The 12164-nt window shown below is 53.7% G+C and overlaps 1 protein-coding gene across 18 annotated transcripts in view; it reads left to right on the top strand.

The window, feature by feature from the left end:
* Positions 1–12164, top strand: part of GRIP2 (glutamate receptor interacting protein 2) — a 109853-nt gene that overhangs the window by 40971 nt on the left and 56718 nt on the right. For 14 of the 18 annotated variants that reach the window (XR_013527517.1, XR_013527516.1, XR_013527515.1 and 11 more), the window contains exon 1: positions 4569–4884. The exons of 3 other annotated variants lie outside the window; for them this stretch is intronic. Coding sequence is in view for 12 of the 15 variants with exons in the window: in XM_078351707.1 (XP_078207833.1) it covers positions 4668–4884 (217 nt within the window). In the remaining 3 variants the exon portion in view is untranslated. Of the gene's footprint in view, positions 1–4568; positions 4910–12164 lie in introns of those variants that run through there. One more of the 18 variants, XM_078351701.1, reaches the window with a different exon arrangement.

Here is a 12164-nt window from a genome sequence, read left to right as displayed (position 1 = left end):
AGGAATGTATTGGCTTAAGTTAAAAAGGGATAGCCAACTTCAGGCATGGTGGGTTCCAGGTGCTGAGATGACGTAATCATCAGGATTGGATTTGTCCCTCTCTCTCTCTTCTTTTTGGTGACACAGTGGCCACCAGCAGCCTCAGACTGATATGGCTTCTCCACACCTCCAGGAAATTCCCTTTCCCAGTGGCTTCATCCAAAGCCCCAGAATAGCCTCTCATTGGGTTGACTTGAGTCGTGTGCCCATCCCTGAGCTGTCTGCCGTGGTTGGGGGTTGGGATAGGCTACTTGTTCTGTTTTGGGTCAAGGCCTTCCTGGAGCTGAAGAACAAAGCTCCTCCCCTAGGAAGGGGAGGAGTGGCTCCCCAAGGGAAATAGGGGTGATGTTGCTGGAAGAAAAGGGAATAACAGTTTGGAGAAGCTGGACTGCACGTGGTGAGAGGAGCGTATTGACCGTATATTATATACTGTGTACATACAGATTCTTTTTGTTTTTGTTTTGTTGTTGCTGGGTTTTTTAGATAGGATCTCGCTCTGTCACTCAGGCTGGAATGAAGTGCTATGATTATAGCTCACTGCAGCCTCAAATTCCTGGACTCAAGCAATCCTCCTGCCTCAGCCTCCTGAGTAGCTGGCACTACAGACATGTACCACCATGCCAGGCTAATTAAAACAATTTTTGCTTTTTTTTTTTTTTTTTGTAGAGACAGAGTCTCACTATGTTGCCCAGGCTGGTCTTGAACTCCTGGCCTGAAGTGATAGTCCCATCTTGGCCTCCCAGAGAGCTGGAATTATGAGCCTGAGCCACCAATCCTGGCCTCAGATGCCTAGCATAAATCATCAAATCATAAGTGGCCTCAAGTTCCTCCCAGCCTCTGCTGACACAGGGGTGGGTCTGGGAGTTATGTGGAATCATTGTTTCTTTCCTGTAGCACTTCGAGGTGCAGATTCTTGACCCCAATGTTCAGATGGGGAGACTGAGGCTCAGGGAGATGCAGCATCTGTCTGCTCAGTTCTTAGAGGACAGGGACCATGTCTTCCTCAGTTCTGCTTCTTGCATTACATCTACTGTAGCCAGGCAGCTCCTCAGTGGGACATGGATCTTCTGGGATCTATGGAGCCACCTCCCAAATTAGCTCTGAACAAGCTGAGCCCTAGTGACTTCTGGCAGATCCTGCACTCCCAAGACAGGTGACACAACATGCCCTGAACTTGGGACAAGGTGGGAAAATATACCGGCCACTCCCCGCCCCCCCACAGCTGTCTTCTCTTCCACTCACCATAATGCTGGGATGCCACCATTAGAAGCTACTGGATCACAGCATCTCTCTTGACTCCTTTTTTTTTTTTTTAAAGATAAATTCTTTTCCAGCACACACCTTGGCTCACCTGCACTGCTAATTTACCAGACCCACCAGGGTCTATCCAAATTCCACTTAAACCAAGGAATTGGCCATTGGTCCACTTGACTCCCGAAGGGCTACTCAATTCCGGCTTCACTTGGTACTCTGCTACACCTAACAGCACCAATCTTAAGAATAATGCTCTGTGTTTGTAATGAGTGTGTGTGAGGAGCTTCGTGTTCGTTTGATCCCATCTTACTCTCACAGCATACAGGAAGGTACATCCTATTATCATCTCCACTTTACAGGTGAGGAAACTGAGGCTCAGCTAGGTAAGTAACACAGTCTAGTTGTGCAGCTAGAAGGTGGTGGAGCCGGGATTTGAACCCAGGCAGGCTGGCTCCACAGTCCACACCCTTAAACACTCCTGAGATTGCATCTAACAAGCATTTTGCCCACTCCAAGTCAGTGCCAGGTGTAACGGACAGATCCACCCTGCCCTTGGAGCATTTGAGGCATGACAGCCATAAGGGGCAGGTAGGGGGAGGTTATCACCTCCCTTTTGCATCTGAAGAAGCTGAGGGACCCAGGGAAGGGAGTGGCTTAAGGCCCCATAGTTGGGGAGTTTTCAGGCTGGGCTCCATAGTCAGTTTTGCCTCTAACTGTAGCCTCCTGCAGTGGGCCCTTGAAGCCCATGGGGTCTCTGGGGTGGGTGTGTAGGGGACAGAGACCCAGAGCTGAGTCTCGAGCTGGCAGACCCACCTTCCTATCCAGGTCTGGATGTGGTCCGGGGGATGTCCTCACCTGTAAGGCCTGGGACACTTACAGGGCACCCTCCAGGTTTAACTGGTGACAGGAAACCCCACCAGATTGGGACTCTGCCTCTCCCGCACCCTGGAAGCCTTGGCCTCTTTATTTATTACTTATTTATTGCTGTGCTTTCCATGCGTCAATTGGAGCTGGCAGCTGGCACTACAAACCACCTGGGCCACTTCTCTTCTTACCAAAGGCACTGCTGGAGGTAGGAAGTGGCCTCTTCCATGGCCAGAGCTCCCGACCCAGCTCTGACACTTCACACTCTGCACAACCCTGATCAATACAGCCTCCCCTCCCTGGGGTAAGCCAGTGGAGCGCTCAGTCCACAGCCCAGCACACAGTAGGGGTTTTATAAGGGGTGCTTGCTCCCTGGGCCTAGATGTGGCAGCGGCCTAGTTTGGTGGCTGGGATCTGAGACCTGTTTTGCCACATGTGTGCTGTGTGACTCTGGTGGAGTACTGCACCTCTCTGAGCTTCAGTTTCCTTGCTTATAAAATAGGGATGTTCTGAGGACCACCCTCGCACGCACTCTAAGGATTTGATGTGATAGTTCTTGGAACACATCAGATTCCTGCCTTTCCTGCTTTCACCTTGCTGGGCCTCCTATCCCCATTCACACACAAGGGATTGGGCTCCATGCAGAATAACCACAACATTAATAATGATTATATATTATTTATCTAGCACCTACTGTGTGCCAGGCTCCACTGAGTACTCTATGGTTGTGATGTCATGTAGCCCTGCCATACTGGAGGCAGGAACTGTTAGCTCCATCTGTCAGATGCAGAAACTAAGGCACACTGAGTTGGGATTTGAACTCAGATCTGCCCATTCCCAAAGGCATGTGTTGTTGGCTCCCTTCCCTTCCTCTCTGCACAGCTAAGCCACAGCTTTGCTGCTCCTCTAGAGGCCCACGCCTCTCATCTGCAGAGGAGAGTGCTACAGCGGGGATGGGACAGAGGTTATGGCAGTGGGGCAGCCCTCACGCTCTCCTCAGGTCTCAAGAAGGAGCTGGGTGATGCCGTTCAAGTGCCCACTTCCTGCTTCCTTGGCTGGCCCTGAGAGGTCTCTGCCACCCACACCTTTAGAATGAAGACAGAATCCCTCAGCAGAGTCCATGTAAAGGAGCCCAGGACCTCCAGCCTAGCAGAGTTACCCCAACAGAACTCCCTGAGGTTCACTTTCTGCCAGTACTGCCTCTTGACGCGTTGGACTGGAATCCACATGCTGCGGGGGCTCTGAGCCTGGGTCCTGCTCCCTCTTTGTTTAAAATTATTTGTCTGCAAGTTTCAGGGAGGTAGCATGGCAAAACCAAAAGGAGACTCCTGCATGGAATCAGAAGGGCTGGGAGATTGCTGAGAAGGGAATCACTTCCTCTTGGAGTAATTCATTGGTATTATTGGCTGTATCTGTGTATCCAGAACTGCCCTGTGCTCCATCCATCCTAGGAATCCTGCACACTGGTGAATCTTGGGCCAAAGCATTCCAGAGACAGAATTACTGTGAAATGTTGGGGATTGGCAGGAGTTCTGCATGTGGGGGAAAACTCCGACTTTCTCAAGGGAGGCCCTCACTGCTGATTCACAAGCGAAGACTGATTTCTGTGGCAGCCATGATTCCCGAGTGGGTGTCTTGCCCTTCCTATGAGTGTGGTCTGTACCCTGATTCATGAGTGGGGCTTTCATCGTTTGGGAAAAGGATGGAGGAAGCATGAGCATCTGCCTTCGCAGAGAGAGGGCAGGAACCTGGGGTTCTAAAGCCCCCTCTGGAACATACATGCTCTGTGACCACAAGCAAGTCACTGCTCGTTTGCCTCAGTCTCTCCTAGGATACTGCCCTGCCAGACTCAGGGGTCAGGTTGTGGGATGAAAGAGGAGGCTAGCCCTGTGTATGACAAGCAGGGGTGCTGGATGTGTTTTCTGAGCACTCACACATAGTCCCCAAAGTCCACCCCCACAGCAGTTTGAGCGGCTTCTCTGGGTATCCCCATGTTACATATTATTGTTGTAGGGGTTACTAGTTAAGACGTAGTGCCCTGGGTCTCCTCGTTCTACCCTAGTGGCCCCATCACATGCCCAGTGCTGTGTTGCCTGCTGGGGACACAGGACAAGTGGACTCTTGTCCTTGTCTCAGGAGCTCCTCAGTCTTGGGGGCAGGTAGATAATCTCAACCTAGTATGAAATGCTTGAGATCCAGCAGGCAGGGTGCTCTGATGGCTGAGCAAACTTTCCCACAGAGGATGCATGGAGTCCTGCTAGAGAGGAAGGGCGTTCTAGCAGGAGGGCCTTGCAGGTGCAAAGGCCTGGAGCAATCAAACAGCCAGCCCAGGGAAGAGGGGAGGAGGGGATTGGTAAATTTCAGCAAAAGGTGGAGTGGGACAGGTGAGCACTTTGGCGGAAGGAGGACTTGAGGGTGGGGCCCGATGGAGGTTTGCTGCAGAGGCTAGAACATCCGGAGCTGCACTCCCCAGGCCCGGCTTCGGTGGAGGAAGGGCCTTGCCGCCACCAATGCCACCGCTGGCTCTGGGGAGGATAATCTATTTTAGCAACTCCGGGAGGGCGGAGGAAGGGAGGGCCCAGCCTGTGCCAGTTAGAGCAGGCAGCTCTGGAGCGGGCACAGGAGCTCCGGCTCCAGGCGCAGAGGCTGGGGCAGGCTGCGCAGGGCTCTGCCTGTGGGCAGGAGGGCACGATGCTGGCGGTGTCACTCAAGTGGCGGCTGGGCGTGGTAAGGAGGCGGCTCAAAGGTGCCGGTGAGTCTGGGTGGAGGGCAAGGGGCCCAGAGGGACTTCCCAGGGCTCCCCGCCTGTCCTCAGTCACCCCTGCTCTCCCTCCCCCTCTCTCTCCTGGAGCCTTTTGGGTTTCTCTGCTGCATCTCTCTCTCTCCCTCTGTATCTCTGCCCCAGACCACTCCACTTCCTTCCCCTCTCTCCATCCCTCTGATTCCTTCTCTCTGCTCCATCTCTCTGAGTCTCTCTGCTCTCTCTCCACTCTCTCCCACTGTCTCTCTCTTCTCTCTCTCCCACTGTCTCTCTGTTTCTCTCTCCTCTCTCTCCCACTGTCTCTCTGGCCTCTGGGTCTCTCTCTCTCCTGCTGCCTGCCCTCCCTCACCCGGTTCTCTGCCCCCGCCTCTGCTCTGCCTTCTCTCTCCCACTCTGTTTGTCTCTGTCTTGCTTTTCTCTGTTCTTCTTCCACTGTTGCTGTCTCTCCTTGGATCTCTCTGGACTTTCTTATGTGTCTCCTTCAGCACCCCCACCCCTTCCCAGGGCATGTCCCCAGCAGTCTTTTCTCTCCTTCCTGGTGAGGCCGTGGGGCTGTCCAGATTGGCTGGGGTCGCCTGATAGGGGTGCTGTGTGTGGTCGAGGAGGGGTGGGAGGGAGCAAGGGGCTGTAGGTGGGGAGTTGGGACAGGGGGCCACAGGTGAAGGCTGCCCAGCTCTGGAGAAGACTGTATGCTGAGCCCCAGCCTGTGCCGGCTCCCATCCCTGGACACATGCTCAGCCCCTGGGAAGGTGCTGGGGGGGGCTCAAGCTGGGAGCAAGACTGGAGTGGGGTGGGGAGGAGCTGGAGTTAAGCCCCAGGCTGTGTGACCCCAAGCTTCACTTATGCTGCCCATTTCTCCATCTACAGCCCGGGGAGGAGGGAGGTGGTGCATTCACAGTCTCTGTGCTTCAGGCTGAGGACCAAGAATCATCTTACTGTCAACAGGAATAGCAGTGGCAGACATTCACTCAGTGCCACTGTGCGCCAAGCAGTGCATTCACTCATTCATTACTCACAGTAGCCCTGCAAGGCTGGTCCCATCCTCATTCTGATTGTGCAGAGGAAACTGAGGCACAGTGAGGTTAAGTAACTTGACTAAGGCCACACAGCTGACATACGGAGGCTCTCCAGCTAGTGAGCTTGTAACTGTGAGCATTTCCCAGACTCTGAGGGGCCTACACAGGGGGAGTCTGCTTCGGGGAGGTGGGGAGATAGGGGTGGATGTCTGTGGGGCAGCAGGGGGCTCTAAGTCCTTCCCTGGCATATGGGCAACTGGTGGTCTGATATCCTAAAGTTCCCTGAAAGCCTGGTTCACAGAGGCAGAGCGGCTGGTGCCTGGAGATCATCAGGAGCAGGACTCTCCTTGGGTTTGGCCAGAGACTCCTGTGCTGAGACCACCCCCACAGGAGATGCTCCCTCCCCCATTGAGGCTGCTGTCCTCCATTCAGGTCCACAGACCCTAAGAGTCCAGGGGATCCTCAGGCTGGAGGGATGGATGAAATCCTGGATTGGCTGCAGATGTGAGCTTCCCTGGGGGTTGGAGAACAGCCTGCTGAATGCGGTGATCAGGCTCTGCATCTTGGAGTGCAGTTAATGCTTGTATTGGCCCAGACAGTCCAGGATTCAAATCTTGTCCTGCCTCTTACTCCCTGTGTGGCCTTGGATGGCTAATCAACCTCACTTTCCTCTCCCAGTAAAGTGAGCCCCCAAAATCGCCCTTCTGAGATTGCAGTGCCAGCTGGGGAAGTCTGGGACACACAGTAGACTCCTGGAATTTTTAACTCCATCTTCCCTTTAGTGACCCAACCACTTACTTCCTCTCCCCATGCACACACCGCTGTCCCCAGGGCAGTCACATCTGGGACCAGCGTGGCTCTTCATAGAAAATAAGCAAAGGAAAAAGGAGGGTGCATCCTGGTTGACTGAGGACACACTGAGTGCAGACTTGAGCCAGGCTCCTGTCTGACCCTCTCCACTCCTTCACAGAGGGTACTGAGGGAGGAACAAGGAGCTTGCTTTGTGCATGCAATCAGCCTGCACATCCACGAACACAAAACCTCAAGGGAGGAGAAGCCAAGTGATGTCAGAGGAGGGAAGATGTTTCTTCTGTCTTCTTCGTCGAAATCTTTTTTTCAAAAAATGCCTGGGACATTTTTCTCCATTTCCAGCCTATATTATTTTAATGGGCCATCCTGTTGCTCATCTTTTCTGGGTAAGGCCCCCAAGGTTTCTCACTCTGTGATTACATGGCCATGTGAGACCCCTCTCATGTCCCCCAAACTGAGACTTGAGGGTGTAGTTATTGCCTCGAGAAGGAAGCAATGATTTTGCTTGAAAGAGGCCAGAAGATCCCAGAGTGGGGTATTTAAGGATGAATAGGAGTTTGCCAGGTAGATAAGAGGGGGAGCAGCTCATGAAAATGCCTGGAGGTGGCCAGGCACGGTGGCTCATGCCTGTAATCCCAGCACTTTGGGAGGCTGAGGCAGGCAGATCACTTGAGGTCAGGAGTTCGAGACCAGTCTGGCCAGCATATAGTGAAACCCCGTCTCTACTAAAAAATACAAAAATTAGCTGGACATGGTGGCAAGCACCTGTAGTCCCAGCTACTTGGGAAGCTGAGGCAGGAGAATCTCTTGGACCCAGGAGGTTGCAGTGAGCCAAGATTGCACCACTGCACTCCAGCCTGGGTGACAGACTGAGACCCTGTTTCAAAAAAAAAAAAAGGGCTGGAGACTTGAAAGATCTGCCTCAAGACCCCGTGAGAGCTTTGGTCAGCATGAAGGGTGTGGGGAGAGGAGGGAGCAGAGTGGAGGAGGTGAGAGTCTGTGGAGCTTGGACTCTGTCCTGGGGGCAGTGGGAGTCATGGATAGTCCTTGAGCAGGAGAGAGTGGAGGACTGCTTCGAGTATTAGAATAGGCTTTTGACCAGGTGCGGTAGTTCGTGCCTATAATCCCAGAATTTTGGGAGGCTGAGGTAAGCAGTTCACTGGAGGCCAGGAGTTTGAGACCAGCCTGGCCAACATGTTAAGATTGTGCCGAAAAAAAAAAAAAAAAAGAATAGGCTCTGGCTGTGGTCTACAGACTGTACGTGGGGTTGGGGTGGGGCCCAGGCAGGAGGTGAGGAGCCAGCACTGTAGCATGGGCAGAATCAATGGATATCGAGGCAGGAGAATAGCCTGTGACATTTACTCATTCAACAAATATTTAATGAACACCTATTATGTCATAGGTATTGTTCTAGGCCTTGGGATACAAGGGGGAACAAGACAGACAGAAACCCCTATCCTTGCCCTCCTAAGCTTTGTCTGCCTGTGCCCGATCTGTGATTAATTATTCACTCCCTCCTTCCCCTCCTTAATGAGGCTCCCCTTGGCCTCCCACACACTTCCACATCCGGCTCCTGGCATTTCTCCTGGCAGCCACATCAGGGTCTCAGATCTGACTCCCAGTGTGGAAATGAGCCCTCTCCCTCCAGTGCCCCATTCTGGGCCTCTGCATGCCTTGGGGGGGCACCAGGATTTCTCCAGTGCCCCACTCTGGGCCTCCATGCCTTGCGGGGGCACCAGAATTTCAGATCAGCTATGGTGGCCCGGAGACCAGGTAACTTTTTTTTGAATCAAGAAGACAGGGATAAACTCTCGTCCTGGAATTGCAGAATGCCGGCAGCCTGGAGCGAACCTCTAGGCCTGTTCTTTGTTTCCCAAGCATTTATTGAGCACTTGCTGTGTGTCAGGCACTTCCCATGTATTTTCTCACCCTTGCAACAGGACTGTGGGTTATGAATTAAATCACCTCATTTGCAGCTGAGGAAACTGAGGCTTAAAGACGAAGTTACTTTCCAAGGTCACACACGTAGGAAAGAAGTAGTGGAGCATGAGCCTACCCAGGCCTCCTGACTTCCAAGTCCAAACATTTCACCACGGGGGCGTTTCTCCCTGGTCAGCTTATTCAGCTTCCTCTGCTGAGTGCAAGGGACCCCTCAGTTGTATTCCCAACATGTGGCCACTGATCTGCTTTCCCCAGGTTCCCCCAAGTCTTCTGCTTTCTCTCTGTTGCTCCTGTCCTGAGACAGCCCTGCAGAAACAGCAATGCCTGCCCACAAGTCTTCCTGCTCCAGGCTGAGTGAGCCCAGCTTCCCATAGGACAGTCTCTTGCCCCTCTCCACCTGGCTGCCGCCTCCATCCACACCCCATCCACACCCCATCCTCTGTGTGTCCCTTGTGCAAAGCAGAGCCCAGAGTGGAGCCCAGGGCCTGGGGAGGTCTGAGCCAGACAGAGCAGGCAGAACATGCCAAGTCTCTCCTGGGATGTCTCAACTGCACATTGGCCTTGCATACATGTGTCTCCCTCTAGAATGGATGCTGATCTCGTCAGCTTGAATCCTGGCATTGTCTCCATCTGTTGGCCTGAATGTTCAGTCCAGCACGACCATCTGCCTGTCTTAATTGTCCAGATCATTGTGAAGGCTCCCAGCCCTGTCTCCCCACCCACTAGGGTGATGGTCAGAAGGAGCGGAAAGCACCTCCATCACCCAAGGGACTAAGGCTGACCCCGACTCCCCATAGGTCCTTGGCAGGTCCCTGTTCCTCCTGGCCTCAGTGTCCCCTTCTGGGCCCTGGCCCTGCTCTCCCAGGCCTGGAAGCCTTGGAACCTCCCCGCATCCACCCACTCACTCCCCTTGGGCTAACCTTGGCTCTCTGGTTCCTACATTTTGCTGTCTTGGCCGAGGTGATGGTGACTCATAAGCAGATGTGGTGGGCAGGTGGGCGGGTGAAGTAGGGCACGTGGCCAGCAGCCACTAACAGCCACATGATTGGGGTGGCTGGGGTCCCTGTAGGATGACCTTGTGCAAGATCCCTGCTCCTCATTGTGTCTGGGTGCCCATGTACAGAGTGGGTTTATTGAGGAAGGTTTGTTTGGGGTTTGTAAGCAGCCAAGGGTCATTTGGAATTCAAGATGTGGATGGAGGTGAGGGAGTTCCAGACTGGCAGAGGTCAGAGCTGAAGCAGCCCCAGATACTGCAAGTCCTGCTCCTCCCACATGTGTACTCCTATTTTACACATGGGGAGATTGAGGCCAGTTTTGCCCAAGGTCCCCCAGCCAGTCAGAGGTGGAGGTAGATCCAGGACTTGAACTCAGGGCCCCTCTGAAGCCCCAGCGGAGCTGCTGTGGGGAAAATGGCATGCTAGAATATTCCTCATGTTTCATCACCATGCTGGTATCTTCTTCTAGGGGTAGATGGGCAAATAAGTGTGTGGGACGGCAGCCAGTGAGTGGACACACAGTGGGACTGAGAGGTGCCGAGGGCTTGGAGTTCCAGATGAGGGCCCAGCCAGTGGGAGGGCATCCTAGGGGAAGGAGAGGGCAGCAGTCTTGGAGGACTGGTAGGATTTGGCCTGGCACACAGGGACTAGGAAGACAGCATTCCTGGAGGATGGTAATCAAAGGCTTGGAGGTGGGAATTGGCTCTGCTACTCAGTTCTGGGAATGGGAGGTGGGGAGGCTGGAGAGGGCTGGTGAGTTGGGGGTGCAGGAGGCTCAGCTGCCAGGCGGCAGGCACTGGCCTGGAAATCCCAGGGTCAAGCCCTGTCCTCAAACACATGGTTTCTGCTGGGGCCCACCCCCAAACTCTGTGGGGCTCCCACCCCACATCTCTACCCGATCTGTCTGGCGTATTCTCAGCTGGGTGGCCTGGGGTCCTTGGATGGTCCTTCCTGTGTTCTCATCCTGCCTGAGGGTCTGCCATGGGTCCGCAGCTCCTGGGTTCGCTTTCAATATTCGAGTCTACCATGAGGACACAAAATCTGGTGATCACCATATCCACCAAGCCCTTTTGAGAACGTGGGTGAACTGAGCTGTGATTTAAGGCTTTGGGGCCAGAGAACTGAGCTGTCTCTGGGCCCCAATTTCCTTGTCTGTAAACTGAAACAACTGATGATGACTTCAGTCCCCCAGCCTCTTGGGACTGAAGTAAAGGCCCCTGGAGGTGAGAAGCAGTATGAAGTCTGAGTGCCAGGTGGGGGCCAGCTGGGATTGTCATTCTTAGAGGCTTATGTTCTCATGTTCTCTGAGCCTCAGTTTCCCCACTTGGACGATGAGGCACTGGGTATAGAGGATGTCTGTCCAGCATGGTCAGATGCTGTAGCATCTGGGAGGATGGTTTGTTTTTCCTGGTTGGGGGATCCCCCTGGGAGGTGGCCCCAGAATAATGGGGTGAATGGCCACCACCATATCCAGCCACACGCTGGGTCCCCACTGAAGCCACATCCAGACTGAGCTGTGACCTCTCCTGCCAGGGCTCAGAGGCCACGGTGTGGGATCAGTGAGAGCCACAGGGAGGCAGGTTGCAGCTGGGATAATAGAGGGACTCTCACCACTTACAACTCTTCAGGAATAAGGAGGGCTGCTCGAGGTGGTGAGTTCCACTTATGGGGGTGTACAAGCTGTGCTAGACAGCAGAGAGGATTCCTGCATTGAACTGCAGTGTTGGAAGGGAAAAACTGTTGGTTTCTTTCCAATATGGCAACTCAGAGCTTACATACATTCATCATATATTTATCACTCATTCATTCTGCAAACACTTGTGTAGCACTTCCTGGGTGCATAACCCCACCCCCGGCATGGGGTCGAAATCAGTGAGCAAGACAGTTGTGGGCCTCCCATTTAGTGGGAAAGAACAAGTGGAGGAAGACCTGAGAGGAAAGCCATTGGAGGAAAGGCTGAGGGAGGTAAAGGAGACACACCCCACGTGGCCAGGATGGGCCTCTGGGTGGAGGGTATCAGCCTGGACTCTAAGGATGAAAGTGAGGAAGAACATTCCAGGCAAAGGGAAAAGCCTGCGCAGAGTGCTGGAGGAGGGAGCACCTGGTTCTCACGGTCCAGCCCTCTGCCCATCCTAGCTGGCTGCCTTAACAAAGTCCCTTCCTCTCTCTTGACCTCAGTTTCACACTGTAGAATGAGAACAGCAACGTCTATGCCATAGGACCCTTGAAAGAGTTCATGAGATAGTGTACATAAAGTGCTGGGTACCCAGTAGGCGCTCAGCAAATGCTGGTCCTTTCCTTCTCTCTAGGGCATTTGCGTTTGGACGGAGGGTCATGCTTGATCCGTGGCTGGGTGGTGGGATTCCGGGCACGTGTTAGCCACAGGCTGACTCTGGGACCAGAGCTGGTCACAGGCACAGGATGACGGGTGTGCCCACCCTTCCCAAAGCCTCATCACTACCCTCATGCCTTGATTACCAGCCA

The sequence above is a fragment of the Callithrix jacchus genome, chromosome 15, assembly GCF_049354715.1.
Source record: "Callithrix jacchus isolate 240 chromosome 15, calJac240_pri, whole genome shotgun sequence".
Taxonomy (NCBI): domain Eukaryota; kingdom Metazoa; phylum Chordata; class Mammalia; order Primates; family Cebidae; genus Callithrix; species Callithrix jacchus.
Note: the sequence above shows the minus strand (reverse complement) of the source record. Positions and strands in the feature narration are given on the sequence as shown.